Source organism: Drosophila willistoni (genome assembly GCF_018902025.1).
Source record: "Drosophila willistoni isolate 14030-0811.24 chromosome XR unlocalized genomic scaffold, UCI_dwil_1.1 Seg41, whole genome shotgun sequence".
NCBI classification, from domain to species: Eukaryota; Metazoa; Arthropoda; class Insecta; order Diptera; family Drosophilidae; genus Drosophila; species Drosophila willistoni.
In genome coordinates, this window is record NW_025814058.1 from 2695001 (window position 1) to 2718072 (window position 23072).

Sequence of the window (23072 nt, forward strand, 5' to 3'; positions counted from 1 at the left end):
TATTGCTAATTGAACCGTTATTGGCTGCCACAGCGGCAACAGCGGCCACAGCATTGACATTGACATGGGCCAAATGTTGCAAATGATGTTGCAATAATTGTGTGGGTGGCGGCAATGTCCCAGCAACATTGCCAAGCAATTGTTGTTGTTGCTGCTGCTGCTGCTGTTGTTGTAACTGCTGTTGATGTTGTTGTTGCTGCTGCTGTTGTTGGTGCTGCTGCTGTTGCAAACGTAACAAATTGTTGGTATTGCAATTGTTATTATTATTGTTATTATTGCCCAATAAATGTGGCAAATTATTAACCACTTGCAGAGGTAAACTACTCAAGGGCGGCAATGTTGCTGCCGTCGTTTGCGACATGTTGCCCAACAGTTGTTGCTGCTGCTGCTGTTGATGTTGTTGTTGCTGCTGCTGCTGATGTTGTTGTTGTACATTTTGCATTAATTGCAATTGATTTTGCTGCTGCTGTTGATGTAAACCATGTTGTTGTTGTTGTTGATGCTGCAACGCCAATGCTGGCGGCGGCATTTGATAGTCCATTCTCATAGTCAGAGATCAAATTGTTTTCCTTTTTTTTTTTTGCCAAACAAAAGAAAAACAGGAGCGACAAGAGATTCTTTACTTTTTTTTTCCTTGTGTTTTATTGTTTTTGTTTCTGTTTTTGTTTCTTTTTTTTTTTGGTTTTCAGTTTTATTGTTCTTTCTCAAAATTCCAACATTTTGAATTGTGTTTTGTTTTGCTGATCTGTTTCTGTCAACTTAATTAATAAACGCAAAAAGCTTTTTTTAACGCTTAACAACTACAACTATAACAAACAGCAACAATTAGAATGAGAACATTAGCTCTAAGAAGAGAATAGCGAAGAGAAAGAAAGACAGAAAGAGAGACAGAGAGAGAGAGAGAGAGAGGGAGAGGCAATAACTATTTGCTATTCTCCAATACTTTAACCGATCTTGGGGTATCCTAAAAATATTAGCAATTATATGTTTCTTAGAACATACATTAAAAAATCAAACAAGTTTTGCCAATTTAGCAATTTCAATTACTGTAGCATACGTATAGGGGCATTTTTAAATGAAATTTAAATGAGCTAAGCTAAAGCAAAGTGTATTGAAACTTCGGTTTGCCAAAAAGGTTCTCACTTTCGAGATCTGTTTTCTTCTAATTTTTCTATTTTTTTTTTTGTTTTTTTTGTTGTCTGTGTTTTTTTCTTTTTTTGCACTCGCAATTCTTCTATTGTTTGTTTTGTTTGCTTTTTTCTATTATTACTTTTTCGTTGTCGTTGTCAACTATTTTGCTGCTTCTACTGGTGCTGTTGTTGTTGTTGTTATTGGGGCTGGGTCTGGGTCTGGGTCTGGGACTGGGTCTCTCTTTCTGGTTGATTGTTAAAGGGGTTTGCCCTGTTCTCGCATAGCTTTTGTTCTTCTTGTTGTTGTTGTTGTATGAGAAAAGTTTGACCTTGAATTAGCTAAAAAAAAAAGCAGCAACAACAAGTACAACAAAATGTGTGTGTTTGCAATTTGAGAACTGTTGTTGTTGTTGTAGTTATTGTTGAAGCGGTAGTAAACTAAACCGTTTATGAGGCGACAAATTTTCGTTCTGTTGTTACTTTTTTTTTTTTTGCTTTTAGTTTTCCTTTTTTATTGTTCTAAAATGATTTCTAATAAATCACTTCGAAAGGTCTCTAAAAAACACAAGTTATATTGAGAGATTTTTGTAAAAAACTAAAAACATTAAGGAATTTAGTTTGAATTTTGCACAACAATTTGCTTAACTTGGCTTTAAAATTTAACTTCTCTTGAAATCAAATTTCATTTTTGCTTCTTGCAATTTTTACACCAATTTTTTATCTTTTTTCTTTTGGTGTTTCATTTCAGTTTCTCGTGTTGCCATTAATATATTTATTTTGCAAATTTGTTTAGTTCAATATTTTCATATTTTTGTGTGGACAAACTTTATATGTTTCAAATTTGTTGTCCATTTCATTTCGTTTATAGGAATAATTTAATTATCTCTCTCTGCTCTTTGCTTTACGATTTAGATATATCTAGATATATATGTATGTGATCTTGATATATAGATATATATTCATATATGTGTATATAAATATATATATATATACTTGTATATAAATTCTTTTCAAACTATTTGTGCCTTTTTGTTAATTTTCACATTTCATTTGACAATTTTTTGTTTGAATTTGAGATCTTGAGATCACGCACACTGGCACACACACACACACACACACACACGCACACATATAGATATATATATATATATATATATACACACTTTATAGACACTGCACTAGAATTTTGATGATGTTGAAGCAGAAGAAGAAGAAGATGAAGTTGTAGAAGGACCGGGGCTACTCCTTTTGCCCGTGTGAAAATTCAACATTAAACATTAAACACCCAAAAAAAACACCGAAAAAAATACGAAATACGTAGAGAGGGCGTTGGTGGGGGGTGGGGTCACAGGGCAGCACACAATAAAAGGAATGTTGAAAAGGAGGAAAAGGTGATGTTGGTTTTTGTTGTTATTTTTGTTGTTGTTGTGTTGGAAGGAGAAGCGAAAGTTCACGAGTTCGCACGTCGTCCGAATGAGAATTCAAATATTCGAAAGCGCCCAAGAGACACGCGCCTTAAAACAATTTTAATTCAGTTTTATTTAGTTTATACAGTTTTTATATATACACATATATTTATATATATATAAATTTATATATGTTTGTATATATATATATATTTCTTTTTTATTCCACTCTATGTGTGTGGGAGCCGTAGACCGAACCGGTGCCGCCGGACTGCGAACGTTGAGTGAACGCGCGCGCTTCATGTTCATGCAACCCAAAAACAAAAAAAAAAAAAACACACACAAAATACAAAAACAGAAAAAAGCGAAAAAAAAAGCAGAGAAAAATAAAAAATAAAAACAACAAATGTAGTAACTTGTGAACGAACCAGCGACTGCGCAGCCAGCGGCAAAAGCCAAAGCCAAAGCCCAAGCCAAACTTGAAACTGAAAGCATAAAAAGCCTCTCTCTCTTGCGCACACAGTCTTTCTCTCTCACCCTCTCACCCTGTGTGAGTGTGTGTGTCTCTCTGTCACTCAGGGGGCTCACTATATCTCTTGCTTTCTTGTGCTTACTCTCTAGATTTTTGATACCCTATGACAGACCCCAAACTAAACCTTATAGGGTATATATTCCTACATATATCATGATCGTATAGAAGACGAAGAAAACTGCCAAATTGTTATATTAACTAAACATTATTATATTTAACATTTATTTTAAAAAAAAATATGCCATTTTGTTTGATCATTTTTTGATCTTTTAAAGAGTTACTAAACTTTACTTCTCTTAGAAACAAACTCTATTGACTTTGATGCTTCAAAATTTGTAACAATTCAGAATTTACTTCAACTAAAATTGTTTCTACAAATAAGTGAAAACAAAATCGCAATTATTAGTCAATGTTGAAGCCTAAATTGGTTAGCCAAATCGAGTCGTATGGCTTTTCATCTGAAACTTTCTCTCTAAGATCAGTAGTTAAGTTTAAAATCAAAACAATTTTAGTTTTCAATTTCGAAAAATTTGATCAAAATCGAATTTGTGAATTATTATCGCTATCGATTGCGGAACAAGCCAAGTTTATCGGTTAAAATTGGTTAAAATTGTTAAAATCGTCTCCTTACAAAAAGGTCAATGGAAAGAAAATTTTACTTGTAATATCCTTAAATATTTTTATATTATTTCTTAAGACATTTAGAGCAATATTATTCATGAAATAAAGAAAATTTACAAGAATCTTTAGTTTTCAAATTGATTTCAAAAAGCAATTGATCAATGGACTTGATGTCTTCTTGGTTTCGAAAGTTTTTTAATCAAATTGTATAATGTTTAAAATTTGTATCAAATGTAATCTTATTCATTAGAAACTTTAAAATATGTAGATTAAATCTCAAATATTGTTCTAGAAAAGTATTCAAAATAATGATCAAATTTGTCAACCCTAAACCAAAAAAAGTTTTTAACTTAGTTTTGAAAAGGAAATTTTATTTCTTTTGAAATTTTGAACACCAATTTGGAAAACCATGCAAAATTGATGTCAATAAACGTTGAAAAACGAGAAAGGTACTAAAATAATCACAAAAATATATTGTATTAATGCTTTATTATTAAAGCATAATATTTTATCTAATATGTTTGGGATCTACATTTATAATTATCTATTATATATAATTATAACCTGGAAACATTTTTAGATTTAGAACTAATCTGTAAAATTAGTTGTAAAATCTGCCTGAAGGTCATACAACAAACATACAATCTTTATATCTTGATTTGTTGATTGACAGAGCACAAAGATTTAAATTATTATTATACTGAATATATATCTTATCATAAAGTTAATAGTCCTACTTTCTTTATTTTTGAACCATTTTTTCAAGCTACTTTTAGCCATGTTTATTAAACGTAGCTGGGTAACTTATTAGTCGTATTAATTTCTGAATTTTTAGGTAGAAAATTTTACTTTTTTTTGTGTTTTTTTTTTGTACTTTCTTTCGCTGTCGCTACGCTTCGTGTGAGCTCAGCTGAGACGAGACGAGCTGAGACGAGACGAGACTAGGCTGAAGCTGAGGCTTAGATGCGGAAGCAAAAGCCAAAACCGCAGCCATACGGTTTTTCCTCTGCTGACGTCAACCGCGCGCGCAGCTGTAGCAGCACGAATTGAGTGAGAGCTTTTTTTTGTTGTTGTTGTTGTTGCTGTTTTTGAGTGATAAATGGGCAAAATGCAAAGCTTACCGACATTTACAGATACAAATAAACACACTCACACACACACACACACACGCAAGAGAGATACAAACGAAATGCAGATGCAATCGACCACTTTGTCACATTCGTGGCGGGGTTGTGTGTGTGTGTGTGAAACAACTGAGCGGTAGGTGGAGGAGACGACCCATAGAAAATGATGATGATCAGAGATGCTTACCTGAAAATAGAGAAACAAACAACAATAAATAAATAAATATATAGAAATTGTTGAAAATTGCAATGACAATTACCACCCACAGGTTTTAGTTTTAGTTTTCAATTTTGCTCATCCTCCCCCACAACATTCATCTAAACGCAAACACACACATACACAGGCATATACACCTATACACCTTTTGAAATTATAACACCAAACAAATTGCCTTTAAAAGGTCACCGCATGATGGAAAAATTTCATCTCAACCCCCACACACTCACACACATAAATTCAACTTTTCCCCATATTTAATCAGCCTAATTTGTGCAACAAAAACTAAAAAAAAAAAAAATAGAATACCCAGAAGGCAAAGGCAGGTGCTGTAGGTGTGTGGAAAGAAGCAGATACAAATACATCATCATTTAGAGAGAATCTAATCAAGGCAAATGCATTACGCGAGGTCAGGTCGCGGTTGTAATTTTTACTCTATTCAAAAGGACATAAACTAGATCAAAAAGGGTTTTTCAACCATTCAATTTTCAAAATTGACCCAACTTTTCCTTTTTTCTCCTTTTGGTTTTGTTTTCTTTTCCCATGCACATACATACATGTCGTTTTGTTTTTCTTTTTCGATAGCTTTTGCTTTTCGTGTTTTCATTTTCCTATTGCCACAAAAAGCCAAATGTCAAATAAAGGCCTAGGAAGTGCAATTTCATAAATAAATTTACAATATATTCAATATCAAAAACCTACATTAGATTCCTTTTTTTTTTCATTATTTTTAACCCAAGTTTTACAAGTTTTCTTTTAATTTGAAAAATCTCAGCAAATTTCAAAAATTTTGGTCACTATTAATAAATATTTTTCAAATTATATTTAAATGTTTTTTTAAAAAAATCTAACAAATTTCGCAATCCATCAATTAAGATTTGTAAACAATTTTGAATCTCTTCAATAATATTACTCATACGACATGTGATATGAAAAAATAAATGGTATCTCCCTTTCTAAAAGTATTTTCCTTCATTTCTTTAATCAAGTACCACAAGACGTATGAGTAATAATGTAATTTTCATCTTATTCCTTTATAAATGCTTGAATATTGCAAACAAATTGCAAATTTCACACAATATCAAATAATTTTCTAGAACAAATTGTTGAAATCGCCAACCTCATCCCCCCACCCACCCCCTAACCCATATACATATGTAAATAATCATGAAACATTTGTGCCATATGATTAATCATTAGAATGCATTGACAAATTTTAATAAAAAGCGAAACGAAATCAAAATTGAATTGCAACGGCATCGAAATTGTGTTTTTTTTTTTTTTTCAATAATTGCAACGTAGTTGTTTTTTGTTTTTTTGTTTGCTTGGTTTTGGCGTAGGTCGCAAAAAAAAAAAAGCAAAAATAATTCAAGAAATTTTCTGAGAGTTTGAGTCGCTGTTGCTGCTTATCAAAATTGAACTCAATTTATAGAATTGAGTCGCAAATTAATTAAATTCATCTTGTGGTAGGGCCAAGTAGCAGGCTCTATATAGCAACAGTTAATGGCTATAGCCTGCAGATAGAGATAGAGATATATATATATATATATATATATATGTATACCTAAATTCATACAATTTGAGCTAAGGCAGACGTCAGCACTCACGTGTGTGCGCAGCAAGCTTTAAGTATGTTTTTTTTATTTTTTCTTATATACACATATGTATATATTTTGTTTTTGTTTTTACTGTTTGACTAAGCTTGAAATGCGCAAAGTTCTCTCTCTCTCTCTCTTTCTTTCCCTTTTCAAATTCTTCCCTTACTAGTTTCTCTTTATCACCTTCTTTCTTTCTTTCCCATTCTCTCTGTCCCTCTGTCTCCTTCTTTAATGACTTGTCTCTCTCTCTCTCTCTCTCTCTCTCTCTCTCTCTTGACTGACTGTCATAGCTAAGTACTGACGTTTGAATGATATCAGCTAAAGTGAAATAAGCAAATACAATAAAGACAAGGAAAGGCGTCAGTCGACTGACTAGCCAGCCAGTCCAGTCAATTATCAAAAACTATTCGACTTCGATCCATATGGAAAACACAAAACAAAAAAAAAAAAACGATCAGTATAAAGTAAACATGTTGTACATTTTTTAATTTTAATTTGACATAAGTTTCTAATAAAGGATTCAAGTTCATTTCCCTGAACTAACTTAAACACTTGAAAGAAGTTTAAAAAGATATTTCTAGTTCTATAGTTCAGTCGTTTCAACAATTAATAAAGTTTTATGTATTTGTAAGTTCGCAATTTAATTGCCTCTTCTATTTCATTGAGTGAGTGAGTGGGTTTGTTTTTATTGTGTGTTGTGATCTCACCTGAGCTAGATGGCTGAAATCTTGCTTTGAGGGTATTCAAATGATTCTGATGCTCATTGGCAATGACAGCTGCCACAGCGTTTGCCACATGTTGCACACTGCTGACATTGTTCTGGTTTGGATTATTATTCGTGTTGTTGTTGTTGTTGTTGTTATTAGTTTCCCCATTGTTATTGTTGTTAGTGTTGGCTCCTGTTGCTGCTGCTGTTGCCGTTGATGTGCTGCCATTGTTGGTATTGTTGTTGTTGTTGCTGGTGGTATTATTACTGCTGCTGTTGTTGTTGTTGCTAGTGTTATTTGCATTGGTATTGGCTGCAACTGCTGCCGCTGCCGCATTCGCTGCCACAGCTGCTGCTGCTGCCGCCGCTGCTGCCGCTCCCTGATGGCTATCCATAAAATTGGCTCTCTGATAATGTGAATTATCCTGATAGATGCGCTGATAGGTTAATGTTGGCAATGTCCACGAATTGTTGGTTTTATAATGAAAATTTCCAGTGCCAAATATGGAATGAGTGTTGGTGTTGTTGTTACCACCACCAACGCCAATGGCGCCGCCGCCACCGCCACCACCTGGAACGGAAGCAGCAGCAGCCACAGCGGCTGAGGAGAGTGTATGGGCTAGTTGGACAGCGTGATGTTGCTGCTGTTGCTGTTGTTGTTGCTGCTGTTGTTGATGCTGGAGATGTTGCTGGTGTTGTTGATGAAGTTGTTGTTGTTGTTGTTGTTGATGTTGTTGCGTATGCGAATGATGCGTATTATGTAGTTGATGCGGAGGTGGTGGCGGACCATGTGAATGAATATGTTGCTGCTGCTGTTGCTGTGAGTGATGTGTGTGTTGGTGTTGCTGTTGTTGCTGCTGCAATACTGCAGCCACATGTTGCTGGTGGGCTTGATGTTGTAGATGCTGCTGCTGCTGTTGTTGCTGTTGTTGTTGTAAGTGTTGCTGCTGGACAAGTTGTTGTTGGGCATGTTGTTGCTGCTGCTGTTGCTGTTGCTGTAGTGCCCATGCATTAACAGCTGTATTAGAAGATCCACCACCACCAGAACTTGCAGATGATCCAGTTACTGATCCATTTCCACCTCCTCCACCACCAGAACTACTTTTACCCGAATCATTGCTGCTAACACTGTTACGATGATTATCCAAATTAGTTGATGATCCTGTTATACTGCCAACATCATTGCCACTATCACTATTCCCGCTACTATTACCACCTCCAATTGATCCTCCTGAACCTGAAACTGATCCTGATCCTCCTCCTCCTAATGCAGCTGCTGCTGCTGCTGCGGCTGCTGCTGCTGAGGCTCCTGAGCCTCTTCCACTGGCTGCTGCTGCTGCTGCTGCTGCCGCTGATGTTGCTGATCCACCAGCATTTGCCACAGCTGCTGCTGCTGCCACTTGTGAGTTCAATTGTTGAAAATACTGCGACAATGTGGCATTTGCCGACACTTGTTCCTGATTGAAGAAACTGGCACAGGAATTGGCATCTGAAGACATAGTCACTGGATTTTATCTCTCACTGGGATTCACTACAGTCACTGGATGCTTAATGTTGTTGTTGGTCACTGGTCTGAGTCACTGCTATGGAGCACTTTTTAGGTGGCCAATTCCTTGTGATTGACGTGATTGTATTTGCTCTTTAGCAATATAAATTTTTTTATATTACCAAAAGTTGTGAGCATTTTCAATACTCTTTCAAGTTTTTTTTCCTTCTACTGTTTTTGTGTTTTCCACGTTTGTTGTTTTTGTTTCTTTGTTAATTGTTTCTTGTTTTAATTACAGATATTTTCATTAAATATCTAACCCCACCACAGACATCTGTGAAAACATTGAGGCTTTCAATTAAATGAAAACCGAAAATTAGTTTTTATTTTTTGCTAGCCAAGATCGTTTGCGTGAAGAATGAAGATAATGAAGAAATGACATGGACATGGCAAGAAAAAAATCGAATAAGAAAAGGCTCTCTATATATGTATACATATTATAACAATCTTTGCTCTGATTTTTTTCCAACGAATTTTGCGATTCTCAGTTATTGAAATTTTGATTTATTAAGCGTAAATAGATAACTCAATCAAAGAGTTCAAAACAGACAACACAATTTGGTGAAAAGATACAAAAAACTTTGTTTAAAAAATTGACAAACCAAAAATTATTCAAATCGAAATCGATCTTTATGCAATACCTTTTCTTATTCGTATGAAAATGAAATGTATTTTCATTGGTTTTTATGTGTTTTTTCCGATTTTGTAATTTCTGTTAATTTTGCTAGGCTTTTTATTTATGATTTGAGAAAAAAAAAAAATTCAAAATAAAATGTTTCTTTTTTTGAATGATAATTAAACTGTTTGAAATATGGAATCCATAACTTTGAAGATGCTGGAAACTTTCTTGAGAATATGACTCTATAAATTTTTAGCTTTCTTTCCCTTTTTTTAGGGTTTCAACTATATATATATATAGAAAATTATTGTATTGGTTCAGAGGTTTCGTGTTTTTCCTCTATCTGGTTTTTAGCCACACAAAAATTGAAAAAAAAAAAACACACACACACAAGAAAAAAACAATTTGTTTTATTTTTTGCACACACTTGGAAAAAAAAAAAAGAATTGCGAATTGTTTATAGGAAATGCAATTTTCTGATTTCTCAATCAATTGAATTGTTTGTTTGTTGTTGTAGTTGTTGTTATTGTTGTTGTTATTATTATTATTGTTTAATTCACGGCGACATAAAATTGTCGACGATTTTGACATGAGAACGCGATGCAACCGAATGCCGGCCGAGGGCGACAAAATTTCAGAGTCAACCAGAAGTCCCCAGAGTAAAGTAAAACCCAATAGCATTTCCAAGCAGCGCTGCAACAGCGCTGCCTGGCAACCCTCTCTGCCTGCCCGCTGCTTTTTCTACCTCACTCATTTCTCTCTCCATCTCTGTCTATTGTGCACCCTCTCTTCAGCTGCTGCTGCTGCTGTTGGACTGGACTTGACTTACGTAAAGGGCGCAAGGGCTAACTATACATATATATATATATATACATATATATAAATCGCCATATAAATAGTATATATATATATATTTTACATATTTTTTTCATATATATAGTTGGTACCTAGCTGTTGTGCTTTCTGTTCGCCTTTGCTAAAGAGTTCTGTGTTTTCTTGAAACAAAACCCTACGCATTGTAGTTATAGTAGACATCTAGTATTGAGGTGCCAGCGTTGGGTCATGTTTTTTGTATCCCCGCGTGAACTTTGTGGCGGGCCAGCCGGCAGCGACTTAACGACGACAAATTTCATCGATGAGCTAATCAGTCAACAACGCAGAAACGCAAGCTACGTGCTAACACGCTCTGCCCGATCAGACGGTTGCAGTGTTCACTGATACTGAAAACCGTGGGCAATCGAGAGTTCGAGTTCGTATCTGCAGGCCACAAAATATAGTACTACTACGCGGACATAGTGAGTGTCAATATGACCCAAAAGGCCCACTTTCTAGCAAAGTTCTAAGCTCGTGCTTGAGAAAACACAAGAGTCATAACTATCACACATCTGAGCAAGCAGCGGAGAAACAACACGAGCTACAGCGTACAATAAAAACATTTATAGAAATATGAGAGGAAGAAGAGTAGAAGAGTAGTGTCACAATACGTGTATTCGGGATTTAGGTATCAGCTTGGCATCTATCGTCATATTCTATATAAGGCGACTTATTAATGATATATTACTTATACATGCCATATATGGAGATACACAGTTTACACGATACATAGAACAGATAATACAGATAAGTGTGTGTGTTACATAGTTGATATGCTCCATTATAGCTATTATGCACTACAATAGTTGTCAGTTCTGCGCCTCTGGTTAAGAGTACGTAGTCTTCATAACTAGTCCAGTACCATTACAGCAGTTATCCATGCATTCTAGTCTGATGCATGATGTGTTAGGGTTGCTGACAACAATAGAGTACTGACGAGTGGACACGATAGATAAGGAGAGTCACCAGTGAGTCAGAATATCGTAAATTCGTGGCCTAAGGTCCGGTGCAGGCATGGTAGTATGCTGCTGTTGCCTCACACAAGGCTAGCCGACCAATCGAGTTGCCTGCATAGCGTTACAAATTGTACTTAGTGAAATGCTTGGAGCGTTTGGTCTAAATTAAGCAGCTTTACATTATGATTCATCATTCGGATAGGTGTGACGACTTGACAAGTGCGGTAGACAACGATAATGCATGATGCTGGATGGGGTTGATGTGGTTGGTTTGTTTGCTGGTTGTACGGTTGTTCTGCTTAAAGTTTTGTGATAGCGCCCTGGTAAGAGACACGTCGAATCGTATTCTGCGTTGCAATGATCGCACGAATGGTTCATAACATGTGGCAAGCTTGCAACCACAAGACAAATGGCAAGCAGACAGCATGCCCGAGCACAATGCCAAGAAACGCAATGCTGCGTCATTGTAAAACTCAATTAATGAGTATCGCATAGAGTCGTACCTAGTAGTAGCTGGGAAGGAGGGTAGGGAGAGAGTTAGGGAGTGTTCGGATCATTAGAAGAACTAACTCGGTGTCAAGGTGAGGGAGACACAAATGAATATCAATTATTTGAGTAAATTATAAAACCATTTACACACGAATACATCATGGGAATGAATCTAACCAGAAAAAACATTTACAATATTCAGGAGACCAACAAACTTACAGACTTTAGAAACAGTTTTTTTCGAATAAGATTAAATTCAATATAAACAACAGTAAATAACATAAGATCAAAACACAATTGGCGATAAATTATTCATATTATCTATTTTGTTTGACATTGTTTACATTTAGTCATTATTTCTATTAGTATAAATTCAAGCAAAATACATCAATGCTTAATAGACACAAATAATTGTATTTGTTAGATTTTTCTGGTGTAAGTTACAGTTAATACAATTCAATTTTTCCTTATTGTCTGTACAGAGAGTATTTTAGTTCATGTTTAGGTTTTAATTGGTGTGACACAACTGTTATCAGAGAGCGATAGATGATTTTGTAGGTGAGTTAATATAGCCTTAAAAAAAGTATAGTAAGTGCGCTTAAAATAACTAAATATCAGGAAACTAAAATCTCGTTTAACCTCAACTCGAGACATAACAATAAAAGCTAAGATAAAATATATTTTTTTTCTTATTAAACATTTAGTAATTATATAATATGTCATAAGTTTTGTTATGAAACTTTGAAGGTTTTATTCTCTATTAGAGAAAGAAATCAATCTCAATATTCAATGCGAAAATTCTACACAACGAAAAATTAAAAATTAAAAAAATAGCATATAAAAATATCATGTAGTTCATTATAATTTATCAAAATAGATAATCTTCAGATAGTTATTTGAAGAAATCTCTCGTATATTTACAATACAGATTTGAAATTAATATTCAATGTTCAATGTAATTCAAAAGCTAAATCCGATCAGTAAATTGGCATATACGAGTATATATTAAATAATATAGAAAACAATATATAATTTATATTCTTTTCCATATATATCAAAATGCTGGCAAGAATGAAATCAATAATAAAGCTTCTTATCGCTGCAATAAAAACTTTGTAACAGAAACTCAATCACAGAGGAACTTTCGGAAGAAATAATATGCACGAATATATTAAAAATATCCAAGTAGAAACATTATTCAACTATCAAAAGACCAAGCCAAAATATTGGTTATACAAAATTATCGTTAATATTAGAATCAGGAGGGTTATCCTTTGCGCTAATAGAGCAATGTTTTGAATCAAGGTTTTCGTATTCTAATGTTAATAATATTATATAAATTTTGTTATACAAAATTATTAAATTAAACACATTATAGATTTATGTAATATTGCAAATAATTATCACACCCATACAAAATAATTTTCTTTGCTCAAAGAATAGTCAAGAGATGTTGGAGCTTACTTTGAAACTCTTGAGCTGCTGCATGAGTGTGATACTAAATATAAAACACTAGTAAGTCAGACCGCTGGAAACTAATTGAAATATTTCATAAGTACTGCTGACGAATTCGCAAATATTGAACTTGAATAAATTTGGGAGTATAACAACACTAATACTCAGAGCTAAAAAGACGATCTAGTTATTAATCAATATTGAAACTATAATATTAATTCTTAAAAAACAATAACTGAAAGAAAATAAGACAAAATGAGTCACTTTTAAATGCAAATTAGCTCGAACTTGTTTTTTTTTGTCTGTGATCATGCATGCCAGGTTGTCTATCCTATCGTGGCAACTTACTATTTTTAATCTTAGCATTCATATCTCACAGGAGTCAAATCGGCCTTGGCGTCAATAAGAGGAGTGCATAAAAACATCTATACGAGGATAATACATGTATCGAGGTTATGGATTCAGGTTTGCATCTCAATACTAGATGTTAACATTTTTGAAAGGAATAGCCTTGAATGTTATATTATAGAAATGGTGTCCTTCAATAAGATATCAAGATAAGTCATCTGGTTGGAATCTCGATTTGTATGAATTAGACTATATGAAATTTATTATATGAATGGTGACATATATAATAAGACTAGTAAAGGTCTAACTCATGTCATGAACTAATATGAGAAAGAGAAAGAGAGAGAGAGAGAGAGAGTGAAGAGCCGAAGAAGAGAGCAGCAAAGATAAGACGACAGAACAAGACACGTAGACATTAAAAGATTGTTTCTCATGACACCAAAAAAATTCGTTAGTGAGAGATTATAGATTAAAATTATTGTAAATGAGAATCAAAATAAGTGAAACTTGAAAAATTGCTACTGAACTTCTTAAATGGTTAACAATGACAATAACAGATCAGTTCTGTTGTAACTAACAAAATAGATTTTGTAATCTCGGGTAAATACGATATAATTATTGTGTGTATCAGGCAGATTTACATGTCAACAATATCAATCGTTATACTAAAGTTTAAATATGTGACAAATCGAGTGATACGCCCCGAATAAAGATTGCCATAGCGAATAAATCAACAAGTGGCCGGAATGTGGCCGAACTTTTGTCGGAATATTCTGTCAATTGGGTATCATCAAAAAGGATTATGGCCATAACGGTTATGACTATTTGGCTCGGTAAAATATATAGAAAAATGGATCGTCCATATATCTATGAGGCTTAAGAGACAACATAGAGCCACCCTTCTACGGTCAAGTCCATAGGTAAGGAGCCCACCGTGAAATGTGCTCGCTTGGACATAACAGAGCTGAAAGCTTCAGAGCAAAAGGTCGAAGCACAAGAGGCGGAAACTTGCTGGCAGCCGCCGAGAAAATGTGCTCTATGGCTACGTCGGACTGCGATAACTGAATCCGTTAGGTCTAGGATTTGATGGGTGTTTTGTAATATCCATGTTGGACCTGAGTCTACTTTGTTCTAGAATGTCCTAAATTCCTGTGCCAGTTTTTTCTGTTACTACGATATGTGAAAAACTACCGTACGTGGCGCCGGAGAATGTCCTCCCCCCACATATTATGATCGCAGTATTTTCACCAATTGAACCTCCACAAGTGGCAGCAGAAGACCAGCTGTGGCATAAAATGCCTGGTGATACAGAACAGCATCATGGCGGCAGCAGTCCAGCGCAGCAGCAGTCCAGTGGAGAGTAGGCTCAGGAGCCTCAGCAACGCACAGCAGCAGCGAGTGCCATTATGGATGGAGGAGGATAAGGAATCATTCAAAGGTTCAGGAGGTATCAATTGGAGGTGGTAATGAGTTAGGGAAAGTGATAGTGGCAATGATGTTGGAATGGTATAACAGGATATCAACTATATTTGATAATCATCGTAAACAGTGTTAGCAGCACATGATTTTCGGGTAAAGTATGTTCTGGTGGTGGAGGAGGTGTGAACATGGATGCAGTAAGCTGGATCATCTGCCAAGGTTCAATAAACTAATACGTGCTGTTACGCATGGGCACTACGCAACGCCAGAAGCGCAACAATCGAACACAAGTTGTCCGCAGGCAACAACAACAACTAACAGCACTAACAGCAGCAGCAGCATCTACAACATCAAGCCCACCGAACAACATGTGGCTGCAGTATTTGCAGCAGCAACAAACAAAACCAAACAGATACACAAAATACAATGTCACAGCAAGCAGCATGCAGCAACATATTGCATTCACTGGCCGCCACCACCTCCGGCATGACACAACACACATTGAGAGCCATAGATGCTGCCTTGACCTGCCATACTAGAAGATGTCTCAAGCGGCAACAATACAAGGACAAGAACGAAGACGCAAGATGCAGAAAACAACGAAAAACTAGTACCAAACAACTTTCATCAACCACAGCAATACCACAAGACAACAAAATACTACCATAGGATTCGAAGTATGAGAACAACAAGAATCGAGGCGACAGCATAGCAGTGAACGGCAGACACAGCTATAACGCAAGAGCAACGACGAGCACATACCAAAAAAACAGCCCTGATCCCCAACTCAAAAGCCAGGATCATCACTCTTTGTGGGCACGTGACTAGTAGACGGGGTTGCTGGTATCGTGTTAAAATAGACACGATTTAATGTGGCTGCTCATGCATAAGCACACCCAATATGCATAGCAGTACTAAGATATATTCACGTGAAAATATAAACTCACAGGATAATAGGTTGGGCAGAAAAACTCAATCGGAGAGGCTGAGCGCAAGAGAGAAGTAGCGACAAACGGAAGTATTCCGTTTTATTCTTTGCTTTCTTCTGAAAACTTAATGCAACTTATTGCTGTGTCTGGTCGTAATTTAGCGGGTAAGTCACACCACTCTCACCCTCCTGCTCACGCTCTATTTGGCACTGGAAATTGCCACTTTATTATTCTGTCATCACCATGTGATCGAAATGCTGTGGCGACTGATTTGTCCATCCATTTCACACCACTCGAATCTGCTTTTATCAGTGATTGAATTCAGTTCACAAATCAAATATAATAAGTAGATAAGTTGAGACATATTGTTATTGGATATGTACTATAGTCCAGGGAGCGGCAGAATCTTGACAGATGCTGTCAGCATGCAGGCTAGTCTGGTCGCATTGTCGAAGTTCGGTCTAGTCGTGTCAGTATAAAAAGATATTTAGAAGAGAGTACAGTAGATCTATACAGACAAACTTAAAAATAGAACCTGAGCAGTGTTAATATATATCATCCAGCAACAAGCAAAAAACAAATTATCATACATGACACCTGCTGTAGATTAAAACGTACTTAGACTTAAGGAATAAGAATTAAATTATGAATGAGTAGTATTACATGATTATTCTTGTCTCAGTTGGAGAAATGCATATACAGAAAATTTAAGTTATACATCGCTTAATTACATGATAATTCGGTTCTTAGGATTCTGAAGGGGGAGTTGAGTTCAGTGCTTTTGAGGACTGTTATTTTTGTTTAACTTGAAAAGAATAGAACTAATATGATGGTTTCAAAAATATCTATATTCTCTTCCCTTATGATAGATAAGTTGGGCAAGAGGTACAATGTTGACTGGTCGTTTTAGAACATCTTAAATATATGTAAACAGCGGCCCTAACACTATCAGAAATATTGTTTTGTTGTCGTTAATAGTTCCCACTCCGTTTAAAGTCTGTTTGGTTGTTATTGGGGTACCTGGGGTTCCTAGGCCTCTGTATCATACAATGACATATGTAATATATTATACCATATTATCAATGAGATATCGGTGAGTGTTATTTTGCTGTGCTGGAACGGTTGTTGAAGAGAGTCGATGTGATTACAGTAAGTTTGTGTGACTACGGCATATAGGCTTCGTGGCTTGGTATAACTTATTTATATTACTATTCTGCTAAAATATTCTATCGATGAAAATGGAGTGAGAGGAGATAGAGAAAATTCATTTGGAAAGAAAGAGAAGCGCAGGGAAAAAGAAAAAAAAGGAAGTAAGAACGCACCACCTACAGAACTCAACAATAACAATACGGGCGAGTAAAGGAGTCAAAAAATAAAGGTTCTACGACGACCAAATATTATAAACAAAAAGCAAAAAAAAACATAAAATGGGAACAAAACACATATGTAAATAAAGAGAGACATGAGTTCTTTAAACTTCCAGTGTCGAAGAGAGCGCAACACAGGCTAAGACCTACCTGTACGTATAGCGTTAGCGTCAAAAGGCATTATGTATGCCAAATTTTAGGTATGATTGCGATACTACTATTAAGTGATTTGTATTGATTCAAACAATTTAATTATTATCATAATGATACTTCATTAATCTCTATCTGCTTGCTTATAGCCATTTTATCACTGTTAGCTATATTGATGTATTTGAGCTGGCTAGTTGGCCTCTTATCTCTACATAGTATTATATTTAGCAATTTAATCAGGTACGTCACATTGCTATGTCTATATTCCAACTTTAAGACACATTGTATAAATAGCTCAAGAAATTTTTTAGTAAGTATTCAATTATATATTGGTGAGCTAGTAATCAACAGCGACTTCAAACTCGCAGCAGAAAAAATTATCTTGTATATTATTTATATGTCATGCTATTTATTATGTTTTTTATTGGCGAGAGACCTGATTTGATCGCACGCAAAACAGTCCAACAACAAAAAAACAACAGAAACAACTTCGGAATAAATTGATCAATATAATTGATAACACAAATACACGAAAAAACACTACATTTTCGATATGCTCGTTAGCAAAGTTTTCATATTTCAAATATATTTAATAATTTAATAAGTGATATATCAAGAGAGTTTCGGAGAGAGTCTATTTTATCCAACAGATTTGTACTAAGTTAGGCAAATAAATACTTCAATATTAGTGCAAAAATTAGATAAAAAGAACTTACAATATCTCAAAGTCCAGCGAGAGGACATATTATAATTAACTATGAAACATCTAAAAAAAACCAAAAAAAGTTCATTAATAAACTCAATAGATTCGGTGATAAAAACTATATACAATACTAAGTTAGATATTAGCATTTGTGTTATGGATCGTTTAAAATGAAAAAGACAGAGGTGGTTGGAGTAGTGGAGGAGGAATGAACCAGGAAACTTCGTGCTTTGATGTTTTGCACAAACAGGCAATCTGGTATTCCATGATAGATATTATAATATGTTTGATATTTGATGTGAATAATACTTGATAATCTAGCTAATATACGTAGTATATTAAGAAAGGCATTAAGTTATAATTAGTAATTTCAAATATTTAATTATAAGAAAAAATAAAAAAGAAGAATATTATTATGTCATAAATTATCTATATTAATTTTTTTAACTACATTTGCAAAACGTACTCTGATTGTATGCAAAACTTGATATTATAAAGAATTAATGAAAACGTAAAAAGTTACTTATTTTAGAGAACCAGAGATAAAAATAACCATTTCATTATCTTTTCACGATATACATGGACTGTAAATGTATGTTTTATAGTTATTATTGTTTAATTATGAATGCCAATGCAGTCCAAACAAAATTTTGTTTTATTTTAGTATTTCAGCTACTATGATAGATGCTAGTGACATTGTGATTAATGCTTTTGTTAATATATAACATTATAAAAAAATGACATATTAAAACGTTACATTATCGAAAAATCATCTATTAATAGGTTTCCGAGACACGCACTAAATAATTATCGATAATTGACTGCGAGATTTTTCAAATTAAGTAAGAAAAAAACACTTGTTTGGGAGAATAAGAAGGGAGATAATGCTGGCGGTAAAACCATTTTAAGACGGTTACTTAAAAGAAAGATTGAAAAAAAAAAGGAATTACCGCACAATAGCTGGTACTTCTGATCGATTGACTAAAATTCGTTATTCGATATACTATAAACATTTACTTCTTGGACATACAATTTGTCGACACTATTACCAGCGGGACCTACTCATCTCTAAATGTTGTAATGTAGGTTGATCACTTTGGGAAAGCTATTGAGAGAAGCAGGTGCGGATATAGAGCAAGAGCAAATAATAGAGATAAGAACCAAGTCAGAGGCATAACCGAACAAAAGCCAAGAAATAACATAAACAACCAATTAGCAGATATGATGCATGGGAAAAGAAACAAAACAAAGGAGAAAACAGGAGAAGTTTGGCCACCTTCTGCGAGAAACTATTGAATGGTGACTAGAAGAACCTCCTTATATTAGCGATTGGCTACGTTGTACTTCCTCTTAGTGCAGAGAAGAGTAAAAATAATACAAATACGCAGCGAACACATACAAATGAACGCAAAATGAAGAGAGAGTAAGCATATAGAAACCTATGAGATAGTAAGTAACCGTCAATGAACAATTCTCGTACAATAAGTAATTAAGAAATCTAATTATGATACCTGCTTTCTTACTCAACACACGTATCAGCAACCATTCAAGCTCTTCTTTGACTTGCGGGATAGCGGCCTAATTCATTATCTAGAATTGGAAATTTGTATTTTTGGGAGGGTGGTCTGTAAAAAGTATACAAAACACATACTTACAGCTGATTAAATACATTTGGCGTTAGAGAAACGATCTGAATTCTAATCGGGAAGTGTTGTCGGGTTGAAGATGAATAATTATATATTCATCAATAGCGAGACTGACACTTTAATAATAAAAGGCATATTTGTTAGGTGTATATGTCAAATGCGCCCGGATAAATAGGGGTAATAACACCGAGCTAATCGACTGATGGTATTGGCAGTCTGATTATCACGATCGATCGTGTGGTGGAGCTGAGTCAAAATGTTAGAAAAACAAAATCTGTAGTGAAAATCACCTTGTTGAGGTGCCGTATATGATCTTCTAGACAAAATTTCAAAAACAATTCTATATTCACTCTAATCTTTAAAGTATAATTTATATGTATGTTTGTTTCTCTAATTAATCACAGTGTATAGCTACTAGACGAAAAAATTTATTTAAAGACGTTGTTTTTTTTGCTCGTATGTGTTTACTTTCTTATACCTTTGATACGCTGTTGGTGTAAATACGTGGCTTTTGTGTATTGTGAGAGATTGCTGGGTGTTTTGTAATTAGAGACAATTGTCACTTTAGTAATAAAGTCTATATTAAAATCGTAGATCTTAGTATATAAAAAAAATATAAAGAAGTGCCAATTGATATCGGTATAGCCTCAAAGCAGGTTGCATACCAAGACGAGAACAACCGTTTTATTGGGCTTAGACGTGAGTATTATGTTACTTCTGTATCCGCGCTTATAAGGCCTTAAGTGCTATACTAGCATTAATGCGTGTATAGTGTATAAATCGATGTTCTAGTTCTTTGGCTGGCGGAAGGGAGACTCTGAGAAAAAGATAGGAGGTCGAAAGAAGAGAATCACTCAAAGCACAAAAATATCTTCAAGTTTAATTCAACCAGTAAACAGACTTTGAAGAGAATTACCCATCGAATGAAACGCAAAAGAAGTGCGGGGTGTAGGAGATGCAAAGGTAAAGAAGAAGGGCTTGACAAGCTGTCTGGCGGCGGCACACCGCCAAAACATGTGACCAAGTAAAAGAAAACGAACAACCAAAACAAAAAACAACAACAACAACAACAAAAGGTTGGGAAAATTGCGCTAGACGGTAAAAAAAGAAAAAAAACAAATAACCAGAAAAGACAAGTAAAGAAAAAGAAAAGAAAAGAATTATTTTAACTAAAACTCAAATTGAAATTGTTGTCGTAGGCAATTGCCATTAATTAATGCCAACGCTGCGTATGAGTGATATGACTACAATGTATGCTGCATATCAAGGATGGAAGGGGAGGGGAAAGGTGGGCACACAATACAAAAGGAAGCACGTGTTACAAACGGCAGTCTATATCAAATACCTAGACTGTGAATTGAGATGATGTCAGGCAATGGTAGTGGGTAAAACTGACAGGGTAAAGAGGCAGAGCTCAGAGACGCCGTGCCAGACAATTTGCCTCTGACAGAGAGAGAGAGAGATACACTCAGAGTGAGCGAGACCGGCAGAGACAGCTAGAGCTTTCATATTGGCACAAGCTTTTGCTGCTATCTACACACTTAGTTTCCATTCAAATCCACTAGATGGCGCATTCAAAACAGACAAAAGCTTTTGACTCGCCACAGTGACAGTGGTTGAAAACCAATTTGAAACCAAATATTGACGTCAAGTAGAAAAGTTAATTCATTCATTCAACAATTGATCAAATTCATCAAGTTTAAGTTTCTTTCTCCATATGTCAATACTTTTCCTATGTTAAAGCTTCCTTGTCATAAAAGAGGGGTGTAAATATATTCAGAATATAAACCGCACAAGTTTCACCTACAATCCAATGTATGTATAAAGGGAGCAAATTAACCGCTAGACGATGCCATAAAGTTTTATGACTATGGCAACACCAACAGCGGGTTGCCACATCGCAAAATATAAGCCAAAACTGACTAAAAGAATGACAAATTCCTAAATATAATATAATTGTTAAGTTTAGTTTACCTTCAATTTGTCAATCAAACTGTGGCAACGCCAACAACAAGTTGCCATACCATAAAACAAGTCCAAATTGACAATATAAATGTCATATGTATACCAATTGAAACACCTTTCGAAAGAACATTTTTTTTCCACTTCCTCGCGATATCATTCTTCAGTTAAGTTTACCTTCAATTTGTTATCAAACTCTTTTTGTTAAAAAATTCAAATTAATTAAACCAAATTTGTCAAATTTTTGATGGATTAACCTGGGACAAAACCTCTCAAACACACCAAAAAAAAATAACAACAAATTTAAACATTTCCCTTGGCGCCTTATCAAACAGTTAGATAAATGGGCATAACAACAATTTTCAATTAATTTAAATAACAAAAACTGAACGACACACACACACAGAAAATTTTAGGGACAAATAAGAAAGGGGGCGGCCAGGGACAGGGGGCGGTTGGGGACAAGATATAAAAATAAAAAACTATCTTCATTCACAGGCATTTTTTTGAAATTAATTGTGCGTGCGTGCACAAACAATGATATATGTATGTATGTATATACATACATATATATTTAGGTATATATAATTTGATTCATTCACAAAAAAAAAAAACAAATAGAGTGTTGAGGAGATGGCACAACAACAACAACAACAACAATTGACACAAGTCAGCTTTGGCTGGCTTTTCGTTATGGACAATTTAGTTAGATCTTCTTGAAACTGGTATGTATGTACATACTATACAAGAATATATATGTATGTATGTATATATAATGAATATGATGGGCCTTTAGTAGTTCAAATTGACTTCAATTGAGATTTGTGAGTAGTTGGAGAAAAAGAAAGTGTTTACATTTCCAATTAGCTGAGATTTTCTTGTCTCTACACTTTGATCTTCAATCAAGTGAAACAATTGTTCTTCAATTTCCAACTGATTTGAATTCTGCCTATGCCTATAATACAGATCTTACAAATCAAAATAAATATTTCATACAAGAGTATAAAACATTCGTTAAGCAAAAACTTAGCTCGGCCTTCTGGTATGTCATCATTTTGGGATGTCTTTTGACACTTGTCTTTGACAGTTCTAAATGTGTGTGTGTGTGTGTGTGTGTAAGCAACCATGTTGTTGAAACAGACGCGTGTTAGATTTCAATATATTTCAAATATTTTCAAAAACATAATCTATATATAAAATGTATACCAATGTGAAATACATAAAATAAAAAAAAGTGGAAAGGAAACCCCTTTTAGAATGCCGCCTCCTTCTCCTC

The 23072-nt window shown here is 34.7% G+C and overlaps 1 protein-coding gene across 10 annotated transcripts in view; it reads right to left on the reverse strand.

Moving 5' to 3' along the window:
- Positions 1–23072, reverse strand: part of LOC6643181 (thyrotroph embryonic factor) — a 59424-nt gene that overhangs the window by 11649 nt on the left and 24703 nt on the right. For 2 of the 10 annotated variants that reach the window (XM_047012246.1, XM_047012247.1), the window contains exon 1: positions 1–562. This exon is cut by the window's left edge and continues 519 nt beyond it. The exons of 7 other annotated variants lie outside the window; for them this stretch is intronic. In XM_047012246.1, the coding sequence (XP_046868202.1) occupies positions 1–547 (547 nt within the window). In that variant the 5' untranslated portion in view covers positions 548–562. Of the gene's footprint in view, positions 563–7335; positions 9000–23072 lie in introns of those variants that run through there. One more of the 10 variants, XM_023176130.2, reaches the window with a different exon arrangement.